Raw genomic sequence first — 26,800 nt, 5'->3', positions numbered from 1 at the left:
TAGACTAGCAGGTTTCCTAACTATTCATTCACTAAAGAAATGGCAATATAGAAAATGAGGAGTAAATTATAAACTAGGAGAGGTAGAAAAAGACGGAAGGGTCAAATTTAGTAAACGTATATTAGCATCTGTGTTACTCTGTTCTTGCCTTACTCTAAAGGAATATGTGAGACTGGATAATTTATAAAGAAAAGAGGTTTAGTTGGCTCATGGTTCTGCAGGCTGAACAGGAAGCATAGTGCCTGCCTCTGTTTCTGGTTAGGACCTTAGGAAGCTTGCAATCATGGCAGAAGGTGAAAGAGAAGCCCAGTGCATCATGTGGTGACAGAGAGGTGGGGGGAGGTGCCACATTCTTTTGTGAACTAACCCAGCAAGAACTCATTCATCAGCAAGGGGATGAGGGATCTGCTGCCATGATTCAAACACTTCCCACCTAGGCCCCACCTCCAACATTGAGGATTACATTTCAACATGAGATTTGGAGTTGACAAAATTCCATATCCCATAACAGCATCTATCTGGGTGCCAGGCACATGTTAGGTAGGTACTGATGATGTAATTATGAATAAGACTGACAACTGCCACTTCCTGCTCTCAAAGAAGAATTTAAAGAAAACTTTGCATGAGTAATTAAATTAATATCCAAGGGAAAGAATGATCTAAACAGAATTTATCATAAAAACAGCATAGACTGAAAGCTAGAACATTTGCCTGAAGAGCCTGTATAAATTATCTATTGCTATGTGACAAATTATCCCCAAGTTTAGCAGCTTCAAACAACAAACATTTGTTATTTCATAGCTTCTGTGGGTCAGGAATCTGAGCATGGCTTAGCTGCATGCCTCTGGTTTAGAGGCTCAAGTTCTCTCATGAGACTGGTGTCAGGGTGTCCACTGGGCTGCAGTCTCATCTAGAAGCTCAACTAGGATGGGATTGGCTTTCAGGCTTACTTATATGGTTGTTGGCAGGATGGATTTGGCCAGAGGCTTCCCTCAGTTCCTTGCCACATGGACCTCTCCATAGAACAACTCAGTGTGTCAGTTGACTTCCCTCAGGGCAAGCAAGTGAGTGAGAATGAGAGAGAGAAGGTGCTAAGACAGAAGCCACAGTCTTTTTGCAATGTAATCTCAGAAGACACATCCCAATGCTTCTGCTGTATTCCATTCATTACAAATGAATCAATAAGTCCAACCCACACTCAAGGTGAAATCATTGCACAAAGATATGAATATCAGGAGGGTAAGGATCATTAGGGGGCATTTTAAAGGCTTCCAATCACAGGGCTTCTGGAGGTGATTTTGGCAAGAGAAAATAGACTAAAAGTGAAGAGTGGATTTCTTCATCAACAAAAGGAGCTGCATTTGGAACTCTTCCTGCTCATTAGTTGTTAAAAGAAGCCACTTAGGAATAAAGCTTCTTAAAAAATGTGGACTGAAAGACATAAGACATTGGGTTGGTATGTAAATGATCATAGATCATTGCTACAGAGGAGAAAAGGATCATATCAAAGGTAAAGAAAACCAATTAAGGGCATACTTAGGGGGGCAATATCCTTTTGTAGGAGCAGGGAGAATAGACTAGATTTTCCTTTAGAAATTACCAGAATATCACCTCAAAGTTAACTAATTTGAACTGAACTGTAAGAGTAAATAATTAAGGCTGCTTATCTGGCTAAGCATGCCAGAGTCCAAAATATGCTTATAAAAATAGGAAATGAGCCAATAAAAGGGATAGGATTTATGAGCTAGAAAGAATAGAGGCCATAGCATGTAAAGTGAAAATCACCACGTTTTTTGATCATGCATTCCAGACACTTGAAATTTCTCAGATTCTGGAGAAATAAAGCTGCATTTAAGTGGAAAACAAATTCCCATTAGAATGAAAATAAATTAATGGTTTAATAAGGAGGCTAATTAAGAGGAGGAAAGCCCTGTTCTCTTTCAAGTGGCCAAATAATGGGTAGACTTTGTTTTTAATTGTATGAAGAAAGTTCTCAAGGATAAGAGGAAAGCCAAAGCCTCTAAAGGGCAAAATGGGCCTTCCTAAATGGAGCAGGGATTATTGGAGCGCATCCCCAGAAACAGCAAGTGTCACAAAGCAGAGCAACAAAGGGTGCAGGTCAATAAAAAGAGAAAATGGAAAATAAAACTGTGCTAGAAATGTAAATGTGAACAAGGAGTCCCTGAAAAGATACATTAAAAGATTAGAAAGGAGGGAGAGAGGGAGTGAGAAAGAAAGACAGTTAATATGTTAGAGAATAACACTTATCAGTAAAACCAAAGTCAAAATGGGTCAGTGCTTCTTGATGCCCATTTTCCTTCCTGCTGGTTCCATGTGAGTACAGTCAAGAGTGTGACCCCACTGTTAGGGACCTTGTTGTGATCCAGAGGAAGAATGTGGTAAATTCAAATAAACAGCTCACATACAATCACTGAAGGAAAATCAGTACAGATAGTTCAATATTTTTGTTGTTTGAAGACCACACATAAGGGAGTCAAAAGAGCAGTAGTTTTAAATGCTATAGTTATTGTAGTCATACAATGAAGATGAGTGATACTCAAAAATACAAAATAATGATCTTGGTTAAACATGGAGAATTGAATACGTATGTTTATCTCTACTTCATTCCACTGCCACTAAAATGGCAATCAATTAATAAAAAGTGAATAAATCCAGTAGGACAAAGAGAACAGGAGAGAAGTTAGCACTTGATAAAAAAGATGTTGACCAAAGCTTACAAAAATGGAAAGCAAGTGTCTAAGAGACAAATGGCTCATCAGACTAGAGAATATTGAAACCTAATACCTGTGAGGATTGGGGATGGAAGGATCCAAAACAGAGAAAATCTAGTTATGTGACACAACACTAGAGAGGCTCAGGAATTGGAGAAACTAGGTGCAGGAATAATTTGTTTTATTGCATGTCACTTTACTGTGCTCCATAGATACTGTGGGTTTTATTACAAATTGAAGGTTTGTGTCAACCCCTATGTCGAGAAAGTCTGTCAGTGTCATTTTTTCAACTGCATGTGCTCACTTTGTGTCTCTGTGTCACAGTTAGGTAATTCTTGCAATATTTTAAACTTTTTCATTATTATTATATCTGTTATGGTCATGTAATCAGTGATCTTTGATGTTACTATTACACTTGTTTGTAGGTGCCAAGAATGGTGCCTATATAAGACAGCAAACTTAATAGATAAATGTTGTGTGTGTTCTGACTAATCCACTGACTGGCCAGCCCCCCATCTCTCTTCTCCTCAGGCCTCCCTATTTGCTGAGACAAAACAATATTGAAATTAGGGCAATTAGCAACCCTACAATGGCTCCTAAGCATTCAAGTGAAAGGAAGAATTACACATCTCTTACTTTAAGTCAAAAGGCAGAAATGATTAAGCTTAGCAAGGAAAGCAAATCAAAAGTTGAGATAACCCAGAAGCTAAGCCTCTTGGTCCAGTTAGCCAAGTTGCGAATGGAAATGAAAAGTTCTTGAAGGCAATAAAAGTGCCACCTCAGTGAAGAATGATAAGAAAATAAAACAGCCTTCTTGCTGATATGGAGAAAGTTTGAGTGGTCTAGGTAGAAGATAAAACCAGTCATATTATTCCCTTAAGCCAAAGCCTAATCCAGAGAAAGACCCTAACTCTCTCCAATTCTGTGAAGACTGAAAGAGATGAGGAAGCTGCAGAAGAAAATTTGGAAGCTAGCAATGGTAGGTTTATGAGGTTCAAGACAAGAAGCCATTTCCATAACATAAAAGTACAAGGTGAGACAGCAAGTGCTCATGTCGAAGCTGCGGTAAGTTATCCAGATCTAGTTAAGATCATTTATGAGGTGGCTACATTAAACAACAGATTTTCAATGTAGATAGAACAACCTTCTATTGGAAGAAGGTACCATCTAGGACTTTCGTAGCTGTGGTACAGAAGCTTTGAAGCCAAACTTCAAGAATTAGCCTTCAAAGGACAGGCCATCCCAAAAATCCTAGCACCTTTAAGAATCATGCTAAATCTACTCTACTCTGTCTGTGCTTTATAAGTGGGGCAACAAAGCCTGGATGACAGCACATCTTTTTGCAGCATGGCTTATTGAATATTTTAAGCCTGTTGAGACCTACTGTTCAGAAAAAAAATAAATTCCTTTCAAAATATTGCTTCTCACTGACAATGCGTCTGGTCACCCAAGAGCTCTGATGGAGATGAACAAGGGGATTAATGTTTTCATGCCTGCAAACACAACATCCATTCTGCAGCCCATGCCTCAAGGAACAGTTTTGACTTTCAAGTCTTATGATTTAAGAAATATATTTCATAACATGATAGCTGCCATAGTTAGTGACTCCTCTGATGGATCTGGGCTAAGTAAATTCAAAACCTTCTGGAAAGGAGTCACCACTCTAGATGCCATTAAGACCATTCCTGATTCATGGGAGGAGGATAAAATATCGATAATTACAAAAGTTTGGAAGAAGTTGATTCCAGCTCTCATGGATGACTTTGAAGGTTTAAAAGTTCAGTGGAGGAAGTGGCAGAAATAGCAAGAGAACTAGAATTAGAAGTGGAGTCTGAAGATGTGGCTGAACTGCTGCAAACTTGAACATGTAAAAAGTTACGTCTTATAGATGAGCAAAGAAAGCCATTTGTTGAAATGGAATCTACTCCTGTGAAGATGCTGTGAAAAACATTGAAATGACAACAAAGGATTGAAATATTATATAAAATTAGTTGATAAAGCAGTGATAGGGTTTGAGAGGATTCACTTCAATTTTGAAACAAATTCTACTGTGGGTAAAATGCTGTCAAACAGCATCACATGCTACAGAGAAATCTTTCATAAATGGAAGAGTCCATTGATGTGGCAAACATCATGGTTGTCTTTTTTTTTCTTTTTCTTTTCTTTTTGAGACAGAGTTTCACTCTGATGCCCAGGCTGGAGTGCAGTGGCGCAGTCTCAGCTCACTACAACCTCTGCCTCCCACGTTCAAGTGATTCCTGTGCTGTTGTCTTCTATTAAGAAATTGCCACTGCCATCCCAACCTTCAGCAACTTCCATCTTGACCAGTCAGCAGCCATCAACATCGAAGCAAGACCCTCCATCAGCAGAAGATACAACCCACTGAAGCCTTAGATGATTGTTGGCATTTTTTAGCAGTAAAATATTTTTAAATTAAGGTATGTACATTTTTTAGACTTAATGCTATTGTACACTTAAATACAGTATGGTGTAAACATAATTTTTATATGCAGTGGGAAACCAAAAAATTCATGTGACTTTCTTTATTGCAATATTTGCTTTATTTTGGTCTAGAACCAAACACACAATATCTCTGTATGCCTATGCCTCTGAAAGAGGGATGTAAGGGTGGAGTGGAAAACAAGACTGTTTGAAAGATTATAAAAGGAGCAAAGAGATCCTTAGAGATGTCTTCCCAGTTCCTAAGAAGCCCCTGCCCACCATCCTGGCAGAGTACCAGGGGGTTACTCTCTAGTAAAACTGAATGAGAAAAGGCACTGAACCTGAGGACAAAAGAGATAAAGCAAGGGTATATTAAGTAGGGAGACCTCTCAGTACCCTTCACACTCTTACTTTTCGGAACACAAGTAACCAGGCTTATGTATTAATGGCCATAAAAAGAGAAATTGGAAGAGCCCCCTCTGGAGAAATGAACTGCCTCAAAAGATAAGACCAGCCTGGCAGAGTGGCTCACACCTGTAATCCCAGCACTTTGGGAGGCCAAGGCAGGCAGATCACATGAGGCCAGGAGTTTGAGACCAGCCTGGTCAACGTGGTGAAACCCCATCTCTACAGAAAATACAAAAAAATTAGCTGGGTGTGGTGGTGCATGTCTGTAATCCCAGCTACTCAGGAGGCTGAGGCACAAGAATCACTTGAACCCGGAGGTGGAGGTTGCAGTGAGCGGAGATCACACCATTGCACCCCAGCCTGGGTGACAGCAAGACTCTGTCTCAAAAATAAATAAATAAAAAAGATAAGATCCATTGATACTGACAGTTGAGATATCCCAATGAAATGGCTATATCCATGTTCAATCTACCTACTTAGAAGGATATCAGCCAATAAACCGAATACAAGCACACTGAGCTTAAGGTAACATTTTGGGGACCCATTTTTATTTTTATTTTTATTTTGAGACGGAGTCTCACTGTCTCCCAGGCTGGAGTGCAGTGGCTGGATTTTGGCTCACTGCAAGCTCCACCTCCCAGGTTCATGCCATTCTCCTGCCTCAGCCTCCTGAGTAGCTGGGACTACAGGCACCCGCCACCATGCCCGGATAATTTTTTGTATTTTTAGTAGAGACAGGGTTTTACTGTGTTAGCCAGGATGGTCTCGATCTCCTGACCTCATGATCCGCCCGTCTCGGCCTCCCAAAGTGCTGGGATTACAGGCGTGAGCCACCGCGCCCGTTCGGGGACCCATTTTTAAACACGAACAGCCAAGGATCACCAATTATTTGAGAAACATCTCTAATGTGAAGAACAGAAACAATAAGCAAAAAAGAACTTCACAGAAAAAAATACAAAACAATACAGGGAGCAAAAGAGAGCTTAAAAATATATAATTAATATCCTCAGAGAGAAAAGAGATGATATTGTATTCATTAAACATAAACAGCCAGCTACGAAAAAAGAACAAGAGTGAGTATTAAAATATAAGGACTGAAATGTTTAAAAATCAATATTTGGGTTAGATGATAAAGATGTGAAATCTAGAAAGCAGGAAAAAAAAGCAAAAAGGTGAAGAAAAGAAAAAGAAAATTCAAGGAAATAAGAAATAGAAGACAATGCGTTCCAAATTCCAAAGGAAAATTATGCCGAGCCTAGAATTGTATATCCTGCCAAAACAATCTATCAAGTATCAAACACAGGTATTTTCAGACTTCAGACTTCTCAAAAATAATACTACCCTGGCAACCTTTTTCAGGAAGCTGTTAGAAGATATATGACAGCACAATGAGGGAATAAGTAATAAAGGAGAAAATATAGGAATCAGGAAATAAGGAATCCAACACAGGAGAGAGATGAAGGGAATCCCAGGACAATGGTGGGAAGAAATGCTAGGATTACAGCAGTGCATCAGATTGAAAGAACAAGCATACCAAAAGAAAGTTCTTAGAATGTTGAGCAGAAACATGGTGGGTTCTTAGAAGTATGTCTCCAAGAACAAAGAGAAGCTGATAGCTTACATGGGGTGTTTGAACATGTCGAGAGGATATTTACACTTCTGTAAGTTTGGTGAAAAATTAGTATCAATACCCAGAAAACAAAGCAGAAGAATTATGAGGCAATAACTCTGTATAGAAGCTGTGCAAGGAAGAAAATGTCATCATAGTACATAACATGGCCCAGATGTGCATATGTTTATATACTATAATCATATAAAGATGAATATAGATTAAGCTAAAAATTGTGACCGAAATATGAGGATAGGAGGAGCAGCAGCATCTGTTGGGAATTGGTATAGAAAGCTGAACCCTCATCTTCCGTTCCATGCAGTCAGTAGATATGTTCAAAACTGAAAAACAAAGAGATCGATGTATAATGATGTTATTTTGAATTACGGAGGGTGACTATCAGAAGAAATAGTTTAAAGATCTGAAAATGGTTATTCCTGGGAGGCAGGACTTGGGAATGTGAAGAAGTGTTTTTTTCATTGTGAGTTTTAGTACTATTTTACTTTTTAGCTATATGTAATACTTTAATTTTAAAAAATTAAAAATAATAGAAAGAAATAAAGTATAAAAAGGACCTGGTAGAGAAGGCAACAGTGACAAGAATAAAGGTCAAGCAAGGAATATTAAAGAAAAATCAGGAAAGTTACAAGTAAAACAAAAGCAACAAAATATAAACCTTCATGAGATTTTCTTTTCAGATTATGAGAAATGAAAAAATTAAGACAAAGCAGATTCTAGCTTAAACTTTAGTAACAGGTGCCTGGCACACTTCTGTTTATTCCTCAAGTCTAAGTGCAAAGAGAACCCCTCCATGAAGCCACAAAATCTCAGAGGCAAAATTAGCTATACACCTGTGCGCCTACTGCAGTTGCTTATTTATGCATTCATTTAACAGGTAAACAGTTTTGTTGTTTTTATAGATGCTAAGAAAAAATAAATCAGGATAAAAGGGATACTTTCTGAAGGAGGGGTGCTATATTAGACGGGGCGGTAAAAGGCTCTGAGAAAATAATGAGGCAATGAACATTCCAAGGAAAAAACACTCCAGGCAAAGGTAATAGTTAGTGTCAAGACCCAGAAGCAAGGAGCATACTGGAAACCTTAAAGAAGCCACAAGGAAGTCAGCAAGCACTGCTGGAGCTTAGTGAGCAAGGATAGTGATAGAAACCAAGGTTGAAGGGCCAGTTTGCATGCAGTCTTTGTAGGCTATGATAAGGTCTTTGGATACTTTTCTAAGTGTGATAGAAAGTCACCTAGGAATTTTGAACAAAGAATTGACATGATCTGACTTATTTTTAGAGGATAACTGACTTCTGATTAGAAAATAGGTTGAAGAGGGCAAAAATGAGAGCAAGGCTGTGAAGGAGGTGACAAATCACCAGATTTGGGATATGTTTTAGGGATGAAGGCAATAGAAGTTGCTGATGGATTGGATGATATGAAAGCATAAAAAGGAGTCAAGGATAACTCCAAAGTTTGGAATCTCAGCAACTGAGTGCTGAGATGGGAAATGCTAGAAAATAAATACAATTGGGGAGGAATATCAAGAATTTTATTTGGGACATGTTGCTCTTAATATGCCTATTAGATACCCAAGGGGAGATGCTGACTAGGCACTATGGCCACAGGGAAGGCAAGCTGGAGATGTCAATTTTGGACAAATCCACACGTAGCTGATACTTAACCCCTGGGACTGAATGAGATCACTCAGAGGATTAGGCAATAGAGAAAGGGTTGAGAACAGGCACTCCAACTTTTAGAGGCTGGGAAGAGGAGTAGAATCTAGCAATGGTGACAGAAAAGGAACTTCTGGTGAGGTAGGAAGAAAACCGGAAGAAAACACTATCAAGGACTCTAAAGAAAGACAGTATTTAAAGAAGAGTACATGCCATATAGACAGGCCCACAGTCCCTTTATCTGAAAACTTTGGGCTCAGATATAAAATTATTTTGAATTTTAGAAAGTTAGTACAGTATGTCCTCATAGATGTAGGGCAGCCTTCCCATGCAATGACATTAATACTTCTGCAGTGAAACATCTGAATGTTCACACGAAATGGGACAAAGACTGTAATTAGCCTTCTATCAGTTCAGTCAGATTTTATCACTAAATGTAATGAGCTACATTTTTTTCTTTTCAGAGCGTTTTGGATATCAAAAGTAAGGCTAAAGGACTATAGATCTGTATTGGCTTTCATTACAACAGCTGTTTTTATTGTTTATGTTAGTTTGCCCGACCATCTCCTAGCATCTTGAATCTGTTTTGTTTAAAAAACAAAGGAAAGTACATGTGTTTCTCTACAGGGGTACCAAGATGATAGGAAAAAATCAAGGATTTGTCTCCTAACTATTAACAGTGGTTACCTTAGAAGTATAGGAAGAGATAGACAGGGATTTTACTTCTTACATACTTTTTAAAAATATTGACGTCATGGGTTATTTTTAATATTTTGGTGTTTTGAAAATACGTTTCCAATGTAAACTCTATTTTTAAAAAAGGAAAGAAAGAAACTCCATCTACATAAGAAAGTTTAGGCCAGGCATGGTGGCTCACACCTATAACCCAGCATTTCAGGAGCTCAAGGCAGGAGGATCACTTGAGCTTGGAGTTCAAGACCAGCCTGGGAAACATAGGGAGACCCTGTCTCTACAGAAAATACAAAAATTAGCTGGGCATGGTGGCACACACCTGTAGTCCCAGCCACTTGAGAAGCTGAGGAAGGAGGATTGCTTGAGCCTAGGGGATAGAGGATAAAATGAGCCGTGATCGTGCTTCTGTACTGGAGCCTGGGCAACAACCTGAAACCTTGTCTCAAAAAACAAAAAGAAAAAAGTTTATTAACAAATCTAGCAGAGATGGATTTATGTAAACTCTAAGATTAAATTGTAGGAATACATGGTATTTGCAAGCACAAATAGTTTACTTGCAAGAGGGATTTGCTTAGTTTTAGGATAAGCTTTTATTTTATTTGCATGTTTAATCAATATACAGAATATGGCACACACTTCTCTGGTAATTCCATCTATGAGAATGGAGAAACCAAAGTACCAGCAAGTAAATTACCAAAAAGTAGTTGTCAGTTTGGGGACATAATAAAATTAGAATATCTATGTCTTTTTTAAAGAGTAAGAGGGTAAAGGGAGGTTCTCCATCCTCCAGCAGGAAACATGGGGAGGATCAGGAAAGCTTTTAGGGGACAGGGACTATACCTAGGCTTGGTTGGCAGGGAGGATGAGTGAACTGAGAACCTGAAAACCTTAGCCTTGGGCCATGGAGCAGAAGGGGGCTCAGACTGGGAGTCTCTGTGGTGAGGAAGATACCAGAAAGTTGACAGAATGAGAAGGTATATTGAGAAATTTTTGTATATTTAATTAGTGCTAGTTAAATTGTGTATGTTTAATTAGTGCTAATTAAATCTAAATTAAGTTGGATTATTGACTTAGAAAAGTAAATCCTGCATACTTGGTCATCATGGGCTCTTCCTCTCTGTCCTGAAAATCTGCCTCTGAAGCATATCAGTCTGAGGGATTATTGCCCTCTATTGCTACAACTTTTGTTTGAATATGTCTACTGTAGTTGGTTTTATTATGTTTGTAAGCAGGGAAATATAATTTTGAAAACAACCAGCCTGACATCCATCTTACTTTTTTCCTGGAAATCTTTTCAGATTCTCACTCTTGTTTTACCAAAAGGCCATTTCCACTAACTTTTTGCAGTGTTTTGGGCTGATCAGATTAGTTGAACAGAAGCCTAGAAGGCTTTGAATGGGAGGTGGGAACATCCTTTGCAAACTCCCACTCATTGTTTTGGTTTCCACACTTTTCCACAGAATTTCCTTTTACCTCAGCTCCCCACCCACCCGACCAGCCACCCACTCACCTTGGGATATATCCAGTTAAGGCTGGTGGAAACTGTAATCTGATCATTCCGTGGCTGATTCACATCTTACTCCTTCTAAAGCATGAACAAAGTCATCTATCTGTGATTGTTCTTCACTGAGGAGGACTTGCTTTCCTGGCATGTTCCCCCCAAAATTGTGCCAAATACAGCTGATTCCCATCGCAGATGGGAGTCTTACCTTCAGAACAATCAAGTTACACAGTAAAGCCTTCTCTCCCTTCTTCCACGGTTTTTGGAATTGAAAGCAACCCAGCTGTCTCTAAGAATAAAAAGGAAAACAAATATAAAAATAAACCACCCTTATATTGCAAGGAGTAGGGGAAATTGGCCACTTTTTAATATTAGAAATTTCAAACATATGATGAACTAATTTATATTTTCATTTTGACATTTTCCTTCTCAGTGGGAGGGCAATTAAGCCATATTTTAAGCCCATTCAAAGTGGCCTTATTCTGAAAATGTTGTAGTGATAGCTATAGGTAATGCTCACCACCAATCAGCAGAGCTTAAGGATGCAGGAGTGCCTAGTTCTCCCCTCCCTAGACCACCTGACCCAAGGGTCACTTGAGATAAGGACTTCCTCCATGAAAACTTGGGGCTCCTACTGTCCTTCCTGGCTCCCATCTTGCTCAACTTCAGGCTGTTTTCCACAAAGCTGGCAAAGGGATCTTCCTTTCATGCAGATTTGATCCTGCCAGCCATCTGCTTGAAATAAACTTTCAATGACTCCATGTGAACCTCAGAATTAAGTCAAAACCCTAGTATTAGCACACTAACAAATTTTCTCTTGATCTGACCCTGCTCACTCTTCCCTACATCAGCCCTGGTCTCTTCTCCCCGTGTGCACCTGCCTGAGTCATATTAAGCCATGTTTTATCCCAAGTTGTGCCTCTCCTCTCATTGCTAGGCATTTGCACTCACTGCCCGCTCTGCCTTGAAAACTTCATTGCCTCTTCTTCACCTGACTCATGCCTTCCTTTCCATTTTGACTTCCAGTCTAGTTACAATCCAATGATTCTATTTTTGCCATGTTAAAATATGGCCAAAGATAATTTTATCTAAAACGTAGAATACTATGCATGATTTTCAGTCTTACTGAACATATTTCATCTTGCAAATTTGTCCTTGTTACTCAGTGAAAACACATTAAAATTCTGCAACAATCCAACCTTCACCTTGACTAAATTGCTGAAAACTAACCACGAGCGGATGATTGTTTTCACGTATGATGGAATTTTCCACTAATGTGTCTACTTACTCTAGCCACATCCACATGTCCTCTAGTCATGCCCTATCAGATTACACCCCTGAAATAGCAATCCCCTACACTTCCATTGTTTTATTTTCATTTTTAATCCCATAATTGAATAGATTATAAATTGGAATTGCCTGTTGAACAAAACAGAGTTATAATCTCAATTGTAGAGGAGGAGGTAATGGTGGTAGATGACATGAAGATATTGTGTGGTTCACCTAACATTTCATAATGTTTTGGCACAGAAAAGAGTAGAAGTATCAATTTTGGATCTTTTTTTCAATTCAGGGGTCTCCTGGTTTGGGAACTAATAGAAGAAAGAGAATTAATCCTTTGTCTTGCAAGTTAATAACCTTGAAGAAAGATGAGTTGCAGAGCAGTGAGCCCCAGACAGTCAGCAGCCCCTCCCCGACTCTGCTGGCTGGCTCCATTCTCTTACTTTGGAATATGTCTAGTTAGTGTTGGTGGAAACTGTGTAATCTGATCCTTCCATGACTGGTTCAGACTTCACTGGATATAAAGCATGGGTACACAGTTCAGCTTGGAGTCTGCCAGGTCTTTGCTCCCATTGAACTTGCTATGAGGACATCTTTTGGCTCACTCTATCCTTTCATGTTCTCCTTAGTGGAATGTCGCTTGCCTGAAATAGCTTTTATGTGACTTGCTTTTTGGTTGTTTTCTCCAGATCATTACTCCTTTCCTTTGAGACTTGAATTTAATCTCAGGAAATTGATTGAATTTTATTTTTCTTTTAAGGAAAGCTCTTGTTATCACATCCTCCATCACTTTATCATTCCATATTGTTGTGCCTGTTATTCATGTCACTGATATGTTGGCCTCATTTTTCATTGCTTTTTTTTCTTTCACATATTCAAATAAAATTAACTCTTTCTCATTGCTTTCTTAATTAGCAATATTTTTATACTAATTTATTGAAAGCCACTTGATGTGGTTTGGATCTCTGTCCCCACCCAAATCTCATGTCAAATTGTAATCCCCAGTGTTGGAGGTGGGGCCTGGTGGGAGGTGTTTTGATCATAGGGGCAGTTTCTCATGAATGGTTTAGCACCATCCTCTTGGTGCTGTTCTTGTGATACTGAATGAGTTCTCGTGAGATCTGGTTGTTTAAAGTGTGTAGCGCCTCCCCCAACCTCTCTTGCTCCTGCTCCTGCCATATAAGATGCATCACTATCCCTTTGCCTTCCACCACAACTAGAAGCTTCCTGAGACCTCCCCAGAAGCAGAAGCTGCTAAGCTTCCTGTGCAGCCTGCAGAACCATGAGCCAATTAAACCTCTTTTCTTTATAAATTACCCGTCTCAGGTATTTCTTTATAGCAATGCAAGAATGGATTAATACACCACTTTAATAATTCCAACACTTTGCCAGCTTACTCTACTAGTAGACAAAAAATATAATGGATTGGGTCTTTCCCCCACTTTAAAAGAAACTTTGATTAATAGAACTTAGAAAACCTGGGCAAAACCAGATGAAAATGTCCTACTTTTTTTTTGTTTTTGTTTTGTTTTGTTTTGTTTTGTTTGTTTTTTTCAGTGTCCTGGGAACAAAATGGTCCCTGCATGTTTGATGGAATGAATTAGACAACTAATTTAGGCATAGGCAGCATGGAGCAGGGCTCTGAAGGGAGCTTTAGTACTTCAGAGTGGAGTTACTCTCAGCAAGTTACATAACAGTGTGAGCTTCAGTCTTTATTAGTCAGAAATAATTGTTGGGAGCAGGAAATGAGATGACACCTAACATGGCACTTTGTTAATCTTCCTCTCTAGTCCCTCCTCCCCTACCTTTTCCACAAGTGTTTCAGCTAGAGTTAATGAGAACTAGGTGATAAAGCCACAAACACCATCCTTGCTCTCTCCAATTCCTCCAAAAATTAAAAATAACGAGAAGCAAGTGATTAACCCATGATTGTTTTTAATGTGTGTCATGTAGTAAGTAAATAGTATATGTAAATGATGAGGATTTGTTTGACCCAGGAATGCAGCTTTTATTGAAAATTACTGTGCAATTGGCTAATCTGGAATTGCTCCATATTTTTCCATTTTGATTACCAAATTTGGAATTGAATAGAGTTCTGTCTATAATCATGAGAAACTCAAAAACAGGAAGATGCTACTTTCCCTGGCGCTTTGTTATTTAGTTCTACTGACAGCAGATTAGTCAGTCAACCCTTAGGGAGGATGTTTTCCACTAAGAAGCAGACTTGGGAATGCCTTGGCTGTTTTTACAAACAAGCTAACCCAATGGAAATTCATTTTTGAGTTGATGAATCCTATAGCACACTCATTTTAATTGTGTTTTCTTACTAGGATACTACTTTGAATTATTTACTTTTCAGCCTCATTTTTGACATCATGAAGACATGAATGTCAGGACACTAGGGAGATCCAAGACTTAATTCTTACCATGGGACTTGAAATAATTTTTATGAATTTCATAGACAAAACATAGGTAACTCCTCAACTAGAAATGTAGAATTTCAGAATTTCAAAGAGACAATGATCTCTAGTCCAGTCACACATTTGAAGCTTAAATTTGCTTCAGCACATCCCTGTCAAGTGAGATTCAACCCTTCAGTGTCTTCCAGATAGCTCTATTAAAAAGTTCTTCCTTATTTTAAACCCCATAGCTTTCACCTTGGGTCTAGATTCTTTTATGGACATAGAAAGCAGTTCTGCTCAAACCTACGAAGGTACAAACTTCTTGAGGGCAGGGATTGTATTCACTACAACTTCTAGTAACTTGGTAAATGATTGTTGAATGAATGGAATTAATAGCAGAAGATCTTCTCTATTTTGGGATATTATCTTACAGAATGGCAAATGAACATCTTATTTAAGTTCCATTGAGAAAGCATCATATGAGAACTGATTTTATTGTTTAAATGCTATAGCTGATTTTTTATTCTTTCAGTCTTACACTTCAAGCACTTTTACCTGTTTATGTTATTGTAGTATACCTTTACTGTAAAAGAATATATTTAATGACTCTATAGCTATTAACTATTGAGTATTACATGTGCAGAGCATACTGTATGCAACTTGATGCAGAGAAGTTGAAACCCCACTGAAGCCAATATTAGAAGTCCTGGGTTCTAACACCAGCCTCACCACTAACATCTGAATGTTAGGTCATTTAATCTCTGCAGTTGTTGATTCCTCATCTGCAAACTGCAAGGGTTGAACCCTTGCAGGTCACTCAGTCTCTGCAGTTGTTGATTCCTCATCTGCAAACTGCAAGGGTTGAACCAAATATGCCCTCCAACTTCTTTTATTTATTTATTTATTTATTATTATTTTTTTTTTATTTAAGTTCTAGGATACATGTGAATAACGTGCGGGTTTGTTACATATGTATACTTATGCCATGTTGGTGTGCTGCACCCATCAACTCATCAGCACCCATCAATTCATCATTTATATCATGTATATCTTCCCAGTGCAATCCCTCCCTCCTCCCCCCTCCCCATGATAGGCCTCAGTGTGTGATGTTCCCCTTCCCGAGTCCAAGTGATCTCATTGTTCAGTTCCCACCTATGAGTGAGAACATGCGGTGTTTGGTTTTCTCTTCTTGTGATAGTTTGCTAAGAATGATGGTTTCCAGCTGCATCCATGTCCCTACAAAGGATGCAAACTCATCCTTTTTTATGGCTGCATAGTATTCCATGGTGTATATGTGCCACATTTTCTTAATCCAGTCTGTCACAGATGGACATTTGGGTTGATTCCAAGTCTTTGCTATTGTGAATAGTGCCGCAATAAACATACGTGTGCATGTGTCTTTGTAGTAGACTAATTTATAATCCTTTGGGTATATACCCAGTAGTGGGATGGCTGGGTCATATGGTACATCTAGTTCTAGATCCTTGAGGAATTGCCATACTGTTTTCCATAATGGTTGAACTAGTTTACAATCCCACCAACAGTGTAAAAGTGTTCCTATTTCTCCACATCCTCTCCAACAACTGTTGTTTCCTGACTTCTTAATGATTGCCATTCTAACTGGTTTGAGATGGTATCTCACTGTGGTTTTGATTTGCATTTCTCTGATGGCGAGTGATGATGAGCATTTTTTCATGTGTCTGTTGGCTGTATGAATGTCTTCTTTTGAGAAATGTCTGTTCATATCCTTTGCCCACTTTTTGATGGGGTTGTTTGTTTTTTTCTTGTATATTTGTTTGAGTTCTTTGTAGACTCTGGATATTAGCCCTTTGTCAGATGAGTAGGTTGCAAACATTTTCTCCCATTCTGTAGGTTGCCTGTTCACTCTGATGGTAGTTTCTTTTGCTGTGCAAAAGCTCTTTAGTTTAATTAGATTCCATTTGTCAATTTTGGCTTTTGCTGCCATTGCTTTTGGTGTTTTAGACATGAAGTCCTTGCCCATGCCTATGTCCTGAATGATATTACCTAGGTTTTCTTCTAGGGTTTTTATGGTATTAGGTCTAACATTTAAGTCTCTAATCCATCTTGAATTAATCTTCGTATAAGGGGTAAGGAAAGGATCCAGTTTCAGCTTTCTACTTATGGCTAGCCAATTTTCCCAGCACCATTTATTAAATAGGGAATCCTTTCCCCATTTCTTGTTTCTCTCAGGTTTGTCAAAGATCAGATGGTTGTAGATGTGTGGTATTATTTCTGAGGACTCTGCTCTGTTCCATTGGTCTATATCTCTGTTTTGGTACCAGTACCATGCTGTTTTGGTTACTGTAGCCTTGTAGTATAGTTTGAAGTCAGGTAGCGTGACGCCTCCAGCTTTGTCCTTTTGACTTAGGATTGTCTTGGCAATGCGGGCTCTTTTTTGGTTCCATATGAACTTTAAAGCAGTTTTTTCCAATTCTGTGAAGAAACTCATTGGTAGCTTGATGGGGATGGCATTGAATCTATAAATAACCTTGGGCAGTATGGCCATTTTCACGATATTGATTCTTCCTATCCATGAGCATGGTATGTTCTTCCATTTGTTTGTGTCCTCTTTTATTTCACTGAGCAGTGGTTTGTAGTTCTCCTTGAAGAGGTCCTTTACATCCCTTGTAAGCTGGATTCCTAGGTATTTTATTCTCTTTGAAGCAATTGTGAATGGAAGTTCATTCCTGATTTGGCTCTCTGCTTGTCTGTGACTGGTGTATAAGAATGCTTGTGATTTTTGCACATTAATTTTGTATCCTGAGACTTTGCTGAAGTTGCTTATCAGCTTAAGGAGATTTTGGGCTGAGACAATGGGGTTTTCTAAATATACAATCATGTCATCTGCAAACAGGGACAATTTGACTTCTTCTTTTCCTAACTGGATACCCTTGATTTCTTTCTCTTGCCTGATTGCCCTAGCCAGAACTTCCAAGACTATGTTGAATAGGAGTGGTGAGAGAGGGCATCCCTGTCTTGTGCCAGTTTTCAAAGGGAATTTTTCCAGTTTTTGCCCATTCAGAATGATATTGGCTGTGGGTTTGTCATAAATAGCTCTTATTATTTTGAGGTGCGTTCCATCAATACCGAATTTATTGAGCGTTTTTAGCATGAAGGGCTGTTGAATTTTGTCGAAAGCCTTTTCTGCATCTATTGAGATAATCATGTGGTTCTTGTCTTTGGTTCTGTTTATATGCTGGATTACGTTTATTGATTTGCGAATGTTGAACCAGCCTTGCATCCCAGGGATGAAGCCCACTTGATCATGGTGGATAAGCTTTTTGATGTGCTGCTGAATCCGGTTTGCCAGTATTTTATTGAGAATTTTTGCATCGATGTTCATCAGGGATATTGGTCTAAAATTCTCTTTTTTTGTTGTGTCTCTGCCAGGCTTTGGTATCAGGATGATGTTGGCCTCATAAAATGAGTTAGGGAGGATTCCCTCTTTTTCAGTTGATTGGAATAGTTTCAGAAGGAATGGTACCAGCTCCTCCTTGTACCTCTGGTAGAATTCAGCTGTGAATCCATCTGGTCCTGGACTTTTTTTGGTGGGTAGGCTATTAATTGTTGCCTCAATTTCAGAGCCTGCTATTGGTCTATTCAGGGATTCAACTTCTTCCTGGTTTAGTCTTGGGAGAGTGTAAGTGTCCAGGATTATCCATTTCTTCTAGATTTTCTACTTGATTTGCGTAAAGGCGTTTATAGTATTCTCTGATGGTTGTTTGTATTTCTGCGGGGTCGGTGGTGATATACCCTTTATCATTTTTTATTGCGTCTATTTGATTCCTCTCTCTTTTCTTCTTTATTAGTCTTGCTAGCGGTCTGTCAATTTTGTTGATCTTTTCAAAAAACCAACTCCTGGATTCATTGATTTTTTGGAGGGTTTTTTGTGTCTCTATCTCCTTCAGTTCTGCTCTGATCTCAGTTATTTCTTGCCTTCTGCTAGCTTTTGAATGTGTTTGCTCTTGCCTCTCTAGTTCTTTTAATTGTGATGTTCGAGTGTCAATTTTAGATCTTTCCTGCTTTCTCTTGTGGGCATTTAGTGCTATAAATTTCCCTCTACACACTGCTTTAAATGTGTCCCAGAGATTCTGGTATGTTGTATCTTTGTTCCCATTGGTTTCAAGGAACATCTTTATTTCTGCCTCCATTTTGTTATGTACCCAGTAGTCATTCAGGAGCAGGTTGTTCAGTTTCCATGTAGTTGAGCGGTTTTGATTGAGTTTCTTCGTCCAGAGTTCTAGTTTGATTGCACTGTGGTCTGAGAGACAGTTTGTTATAATTTCTGTTCTTTTACATTTGCTGAGGAGTGCTTTACTTCCAATTATGTGGTCAATTTTGGAATAAGTGCGATGTGGTGCTGAGAAGAATGTATATTCTGTTGATTTGGGGTGGAGAGTTCTATAGATGTCTATTAGGTCCGCTTGGTGCAGAGATGAGTTCAATTCCTGGATATCCTTGTTAACTTTCTGTCTCGTTGATCCGTCTAATGTTGACAGTGGAGTGTTGAAGTCTCCCATTATTATTGTATGGGAGTCTAAGTCTCTTTGTAAGTCTCTAAGGACTTGCTTTATGAATCTGGGTGCTCCTGTATTGGGGGCATATATATTTAGGAGGGTTAGCTCTTCCTGTTGAATCGATCTCTTTACCATTATGTAATGGCCTTCTTTGTCTCTTTTGATCTTTGATGGTTTAAAGTCTGTTTTATCAGAGACTAGGATTGCAACCCCTGCTTTTTTTTGTTCTCCATTTGCTTGGTAGATCTTCCTCCATCCCTTTATTTTGAGCCTATGTATGTCTCTGCATGTGAGATGGGTCTCCTGAATACAGCAGACTGATGGGTCTTGACTCTTTATCCAGTTTGCCAGTCTGTGTCTTTTAATTGGAGCATTTAGTCCATTTACATTTAAGGTTAATATTGTTATGTGTGAACTTGATCCTGCCATTATGATATTAACTGGTTATTTTGCTCGTTAGTTGATGCAGTTTCTTCCTAGCCTCGATGGTCTTTACATTTTGGCATGTTTTTGCAATGGCTGGTACCGGTTGTTCCTTTCCATGTTTAGGGCTTCCTTCAGGGTCTCCTGTAAGGCAGGCCTGGTGGTGACAAAATCTCTAAGCATTTGCTTATCTGTAAAGGATTTTATTTCTCCTTCACTTATGAAACTTAGTTTGGCTGGATATGAAATTCTGGGTTTAAAATTCTTTTCTTTAAGAACGTTGAATATTGGCCCCCACTCTCTTCTGGCTTGTAGAGTTTCTGCCGAGAGATCTGCTGTTATTCTGATGGGCTTCCCTTTGTGGGTAACCCGACCTTTCTCTCTGGCTGCCCTTAAGATTTTTTCCTTCATTTCAACTTTGGTTGAATCTGGCAATTATGTGTCTTGGAGTTGCTCTTCTGGAGGAGTATCTTTGTGGCATTCTCGGTTTTTCCTGAATTTGAATGTTGGCCTGCCCTACTAGGTTGGGGAAGTTCTCCTGGATGATATCCTGAAGAGTGTTTTCCAACTTGGTTCCATTTTCCCCCTCACTTTCAGGCACCCCAATCAGACGTAGATTTGGTCTTTTTACATAATCCCATACTTCTTGCAGGCTTTGTTCATTTCTTTTTCTTCTTTTTTCTTTTGGTTTCTCTTCTCGCTTCATTTCATTCATTTGATCCTCAATAGCTGATACTCTTTCTTCCAGTTGATCGAGTCGGTTACTGAAGCTTGTGCATTTGTCACGTATTTCTCGTGTCATGGTTTTCATCTCTGTCATTTCGTTTATGATCTTCTCTGCATTAATTAGTCTAGCTGTCAATTCTTCCACTCTTTTTTCAAGATTTTTAGTTTCTTTGAGCTGGGTACGTAATTCCTCCTTTAGCTCTGAGAAGTTTGATGGACTGAAGCCTTCTTCTCTCATCTCGTCAAACTCATTCTCTGACCAGCTTTGATCCGTTGCTGGCGATGGGCTGCGCTCCTTTGCAGGGGTAAATGCGCTCTTATTTTTTGAATTTCCAGCTTTTCTTCCCTGCTTCTTCCCCATCTTTGTGGTTTTATCTGTCTCTGGTCTTTGATGATGGTGACGTACTGATGGGGTTTTGGTATAGGTGTCCTTCCTGTTTGATAGTTTTCCTTCTGACAGTCAGAAGGACTGTCTGTTGGTCTGTTGGAGATTGCTTGAGGTCCACTCCAGACCCTGTTTGCCTGGGTATCAGCAGCAGAGGTTGCCAAAGATAGAATATTGCTGAACAGCGAGTGTACCTGTCTGATTCTTCCTTTGGAAGTTTCCTCTCAGGGGTGTCCTCCACCCTGTGAGGTGTGGGGTGTCAGACTGCCCCTAGTGGGGGATGTCTCCCAGCTAGGCTACTCAGGGGTCAGGGACCCACCTGAGCAGGCAGTCTGTCCGTTCTCAGATCTCAACCTCCGCGTTGGGAGATCCACGGCTCTCCCCAAAGCTGTCAGACAGAGTCGTTCGCGTCTCCACCGGCCCCCGCTGCTTCCCCTGTTGGTCTTCAGCTGTGCGCTGTCCCCAGAGGTGGAGACTACAGAGACAGGCAGGCTTCCTTGAGCTGCTGTGAGCTCCACCCAGTTCGAGCTTCCGAGCGGCTCCGTTTACCCACTTAAGCCTCAGCAATGGCGGGCGCCCCTCCCCCAGCCTCGCTGCTGCCTTGCGGATAGATCGCTGCAGACTGCTGTGTTAGCAGTGAGGGAGGCTCTGTGGGCGTGGGACCCTCCCGGCCAGGTGTGGGATATATTCTCCTGGTGTGCCTGTCTGCTTAAAGCGCAGTATTGGGGTGGGAGTTACCCAATTTTCCAGGTGTTGTGTGTCTCAGTTCCCCTGGCTAGGAAAACGGATTCCCTTCCCCCTTGGCTTCCAGGTGAGGCGATGCCTCGCCCTGCTTCAGCTCTCGCTGGTCAGGCTGCAGCAGCTGACCAGCACCGATTGTCCGGCACTCCCTAGTGAGATGGCCCCAGTACCTCAGTTGAAAATGCAGAAATCACCGGTCTTCTGTGTCGCTCGCGCTGGGAGTTGGAGACTGGAGCTGTTCCTATTCGGCCATCTTGCTCTGCCCCCCCGCCCTCCAACTTCTTTCCACCATCACAGATTGTTTCTGTTCTTGACTTGTCTGTCCCGTGTGGTAGACTATTACAGAGACAATCAAAGAATACAGACCTCTTCTGATTTCCAGTTCAGTTCTCAAATTTTATCGTCAGTAACTATCTACTTATGCACATTATTTAAAGCTAAGTCTGCTTTCTTTTCCTTTCTCTCTTTTCAGAATACTTTTCTTCAGGAGACAGTGCGTAGAGAATGTGAAGAACGCTTTGAACTGACAGAAGCTTTGAGTCAAGCCAGAGAACAGCTCCTGGAACTCAGGAAGCTTCGTGGAAGTTTACCATTCTCACCGTGTTCCCTCAGCAAGGGCAGCCTAACCTCCCCTGCTACAGCGGTCAGTAATCATGGAGAGAGAAGCCTTGCAAGACTGAACTCTGAAAAAGGAATCCAAATTCCCAGCCTGCGCGGAGTGTCAAAACCCATCACTTTCCCAACCTCAGATAAGCCCAAGAGGGTTAGCAGCTCAGGCTTGCCCATTCTCCCCCAGCCACATCCTCCCAGGGGTGGAGCATCTTCAGTAAATGAGACTAGACAGAGACTGGCTGCCATTCTTAGGAGGAGGCGGAGTCAGCAATGATCCACAGTGAGGAGCAGGCAGCTCCCCACAGTGTGCACGCTCTTTCAGAGAGTGCCAGGAACTCACTGTAACTGAGAATGACAAAGATAAAATTATTTTCACAGATCAGGAAGGCATACCTACAGATATATTTAACAAAAGACTGTAAAAAGCTGGAAAATTGTGAAGCCATATTTTTCAAGAGGGTTTTGATAGAGTAACAGATAATTAAGTTGTTGGTATTCCAGAGGTCCAATTTCTATATTTATGTTGAAATGTGCTCTATGAATATAGCCTTTTAGAGATCACAGGTAACATTTTTCACCCATAACATCTTTTCCATTTCTTGCACCACTACAAGCAGATATATTTCCACAAAAAAAAAAAAAAAATAGATTGTTTGGGTTTTGTTGGTATGTGTTCATTTGTTTGTTGAGCTGAATAGGTTAAATCGATGTAATAAGTATTCCAAACAAAAAAAAAAGTACTTTATCTAATTAAAATTAGATAATCTCCAAAATGCTTAGTTCAGGTAGTTGCAAAGATCATCATCATAATCAAAAGCTTCTTTTCCTCAGCTTACAATCTAATTGGTTAATCTAATTTCTCTTTAGGCTAGCTCAGAGTTAATGATAGATAACCTTCAGGAAGACAATCTTCTCTGAGTGACTGGGGACCTTCTAGAAAAAAAGATGGTAATGTCAATTCAAGGAAATAGTAGTTTATTTCTCAAATTATATAGATTATTTTAGTAAACAAATAACCTGACCATATTGATAGATATTTTCCACAATGAGTGCTTTTTGGTACTCAGAGTTAGGTCTTTATTTGGCCTTGTATTCTCGAACCATTGGGAAAAAATCTAAGTCAACACAGTTTAGTAAAGTTAGAGCTAATTTGGGATTCAAATTTTATTACCCCTGAAAATGGGTAACTGGTTAACATGTTTTCTATTTTGAGTGAAAAAATAAAACCAGAAGCCAGACCAGCGATTTTATCTTAAACCTGCAGACACCTCCTGTTTCTTAAAACACAACTCTTTTCCTTAGTCTAGTGTCTGTCTATGTTTTACTCCATCTAATAGAAGGGTATTTTCCTTCAAAAACTAACTTTACTTAAATACTCCATCTGACTGCCTCATGAACGTCCAGCCTTCCTATTCCCATTTTAGAATAATGGTAACACATTTAAAATATGCTACATAAAATTCTCTGCTATTTGACCATCTTATTGACCAGAGAATTCAAAGATATTTGGGATCCCTTCCATGTGCAAAAGATGTAAAGTTACTAAACAAAATCAAATTTATATCCAGTCTTCCAAAGGATTAGTCTACTCTATTAATAGAGTATCTTAACCTCAAAAAAATTCCACATTAGATCCACTGATTTGCCTGACTAGTTTAAGTATGGCCTCTTGTGTTAAGAGTTGAATGCTTACTTTTGTTTTGCAGAGATTGGCATCCCTTGTAATGGCCTTTGACAAGAGAGCACAACATCATTGAAGAATGGCACTGGGTGGATCTTAGAAGTCACCCCAACTGTAATTTTACGGATAAGGAATAGATGCCCAAAAAGATTGTGACTTGGTTACGGTAGTACAGTTAGTTAGTGACAACTAGAACCAGAACCACAGTCACCTTACCCCCCCAGACTTTCCACCTCACTGGAGCTTTCCAAGCCTCCATCATGACCTTTGTCAATAGCACCTACACTATATGTAGTTTATATTTTTCCTAAATGCACTTACTTTTTAACCTGAAATTTATGTAAAAAGTAAATTTGACTCAAGAAGTAGCTATAATGAGTTTGATTTGCTGTTTTTTTCTTACACACTTTGAAATAAATGTGTATCTAAGAAATGTTGGCTGGGCACGGTGGCTCCATGCTTATAATCCCAGCACTTAGAAAGACCAAGACAGGAGAATTGACCTTGTCTCTACAAAAAAATATAATGAAAATTAGCCAGGCATGGTGGTGCTTGCCTGTAGTCCTAGCCACTTGGGAGGGTAAGCTAGGAAGATCCCTTGAGTCCAGGAGGTCAAGTTTGTAGTGAGCCATGATTGTGCCACTGCCATCCAGCCTGGGCAAAAGAGTGAGACCCTGTCTCAAAACAACAACAAGTGTTAGTCAGTGCACCCTCTAAAATCATCTTGTATAATGCCAACAGGTGACCACTGCACTGGACCTTAGGGGTCTCTGATCTGTTGTTTGCATGTTTAATTACAAGTACTCATGCCATAAGGAAAATGGCAAAATCTAGTGAAAACTTTAGTGAAAGCACAAGAGATTATTGTTTGCAACAGTCTTTGTTATAGGGTTATATATGCTTTTTACAGTCTTGCAATTTCAGCTCATGGAGATACAGTGGGTCTGTATCTTCAGGAACCATGGGGATAAAGTAGGTTTCTTTATTTTTTCTAAATTATGAACATATTTAGATTTGTAAAGTCACACATAAGCTTTTCTAATGGTGATGTAGAGTATTATTGCAAAACTTGATTTCTCAGTTTGCTATTACATTTTTGCCTTATGAGTACTTCTATAAATAATCACTCTCAGAATAGAATCATGATCTGCAATGAGGTTGTATTATACTCCACAAATATATCAGAGAAGTAATTCCATGAATAAACAGAAAGGTCATATTAACATTTATTTCAACCTAGACCATTTGAATGGTGCAGACTAAGCTATGTTGCCTTTAAAGAAGGACATCTTTAACAACAACAACAACAACAAACAACAACAACAAAAAACAGCATGATAGTATGTAACCTACAGGTTAGGAACACATTCAAACTTTTCTTGATTTTCTCACTGATAAATAAGTTCTTGGCATGAGACATTTATAAGGAATCTTAGGAAAGTAGTGAGTAGGATGAAAAAATAAGGCTCCAAATGCATATAATGGATATTTAGTCTAATACTTTTAATTTCTCCATGGATTGATGTTTGCCATGACTTGCCATGAAAGGATTTATAGGTGTTAAGAGAAAATATGTCAAAGAAAATATTCTTAGAGAATTATAAACCTCTGGTTTTCTTCTTAAACTGGTATTCATGGACAAAGATAGGAGAATTCTTCTAAGTTAACATAGATTCCTCAAACAGTTTTTCAAAGTCTTATTGAATTAAATTACTATATTTGTAGTTGGTCAGAACTATTTAAAAGTCACATTTTCTGGTAAGGGAATTGACCGGAAGAGACGCCAACACAAAATTATGTAAGACTAAGATCTTTTAATGTTCTGTTACTCTGAAAGCTTTTGTAATATTTAAGATCAATTATTGCTAATTTATTTGACTATGGAGCTAGCTTTCTCAAGTTTTATCTTTTTAAATTCTTATGACTCTCACACTATTGCACTAATAGATCAACCTAGTACCCTAAAAGAGCTAACACACTACAGCTGAAAATGTTTAACCATTGCGTTGCAGCTTATGGAGCTCAGGAAGTCAGTTTGGCATGTGCTCAAAATTCAAAAATGCTGTTGTGACTATAGATTATTAAACTTTTTCATTTTCATGTTTTAGGAAAATAATTTAGACCATGTCTTACAAAGGACACCTTTAATGGTCCCCAAATCATGATAGACAATTATGGTATCATTGCTAAGGTTGTATCAATGGTATTCTCAGGAAGAATTTGACTTTTCTGCTTGAAAATATTAACCCTGTGTAATAACACGTTGTAAAGCCAATACTATTGTATTGCATTTTTAGACTATTAAATATAAATTATATCATCTTTCTATATTCTGAATTTTACATATAGAATTTTCTTAAGAACATAATAGATGAATCTGGGATATACTTTTCTATGACAATATTTACCATGATCTAGTAAGTCAAAAGATATCCCTCTGTTCCAACATTTATATAGGACAGTGCTTTATATTCATTAAGTAAAAAAAATTGCTGAACATCCCTTACTCCATAAAAAACTATGTGAGAATACTGAGTCACAGTGATTAAGTAATTTGCCCAAAATAATAATAGTTTAATAAACAATTTTAAACTTCTGCAGTTTCTGAACATCTTAATCCATAGATTAATACTGAATCTACATTATTTATTCACTCATTTATTCAATAGATATGAGGAACTGAAAAAGTACTGTGAGAGCTACAAAGAAAATTAAAGCATCATACAGAGTCCCAAGAATTATACAGTAGAGGACAGGGAGAAAGCACATATAGAAATAAGAATATACAGCAGAGGATATTGGATAAAAAGAGAGTTGGCAACAAGGTGTTATGTGAATTCACCTTTTTGCTGGAAGAATCAGGGAATACTTTAAGCAAGAATTGGCATTTACAACGGATCTTGAAGAATAGATGGGATTTATGGAAGAAGGTATACGAGGTAGAAGAAAC

General features: G+C 39.0%; 1 protein-coding gene across 1 annotated transcript in view; it reads left to right on the top strand.

Annotated features, from left to right (window-relative positions):
* LEKR1 (leucine, glutamate and lysine rich 1) overlaps nucleotides 1-22,831 on the top strand; it is a 238,078-nt gene extending 215,247 nt beyond the window's left edge. Inside the window, exon 13 of the mRNA XM_010365905.2 lies at nucleotides 22,030-22,831. Coding sequence (XP_010364207.2) covers nucleotides 22,030-22,443 — 414 coding nt within the window. The 3' untranslated portion in view covers nucleotides 22,444-22,831. The remainder of the gene's footprint in view (nucleotides 1-22,029) is intronic.
* Nucleotides 22,832-26,800: the final 3,969 nt, after the last annotated feature.

This window comes from Rhinopithecus roxellana, chromosome 1 (assembly GCF_007565055.1).
Source record: "Rhinopithecus roxellana isolate Shanxi Qingling chromosome 1, ASM756505v1, whole genome shotgun sequence".
Classification (NCBI taxonomy): domain Eukaryota; kingdom Metazoa; phylum Chordata; class Mammalia; order Primates; family Cercopithecidae; genus Rhinopithecus; species Rhinopithecus roxellana.
This window is presented reverse-complemented; position numbering and strand designations above follow the sequence as displayed.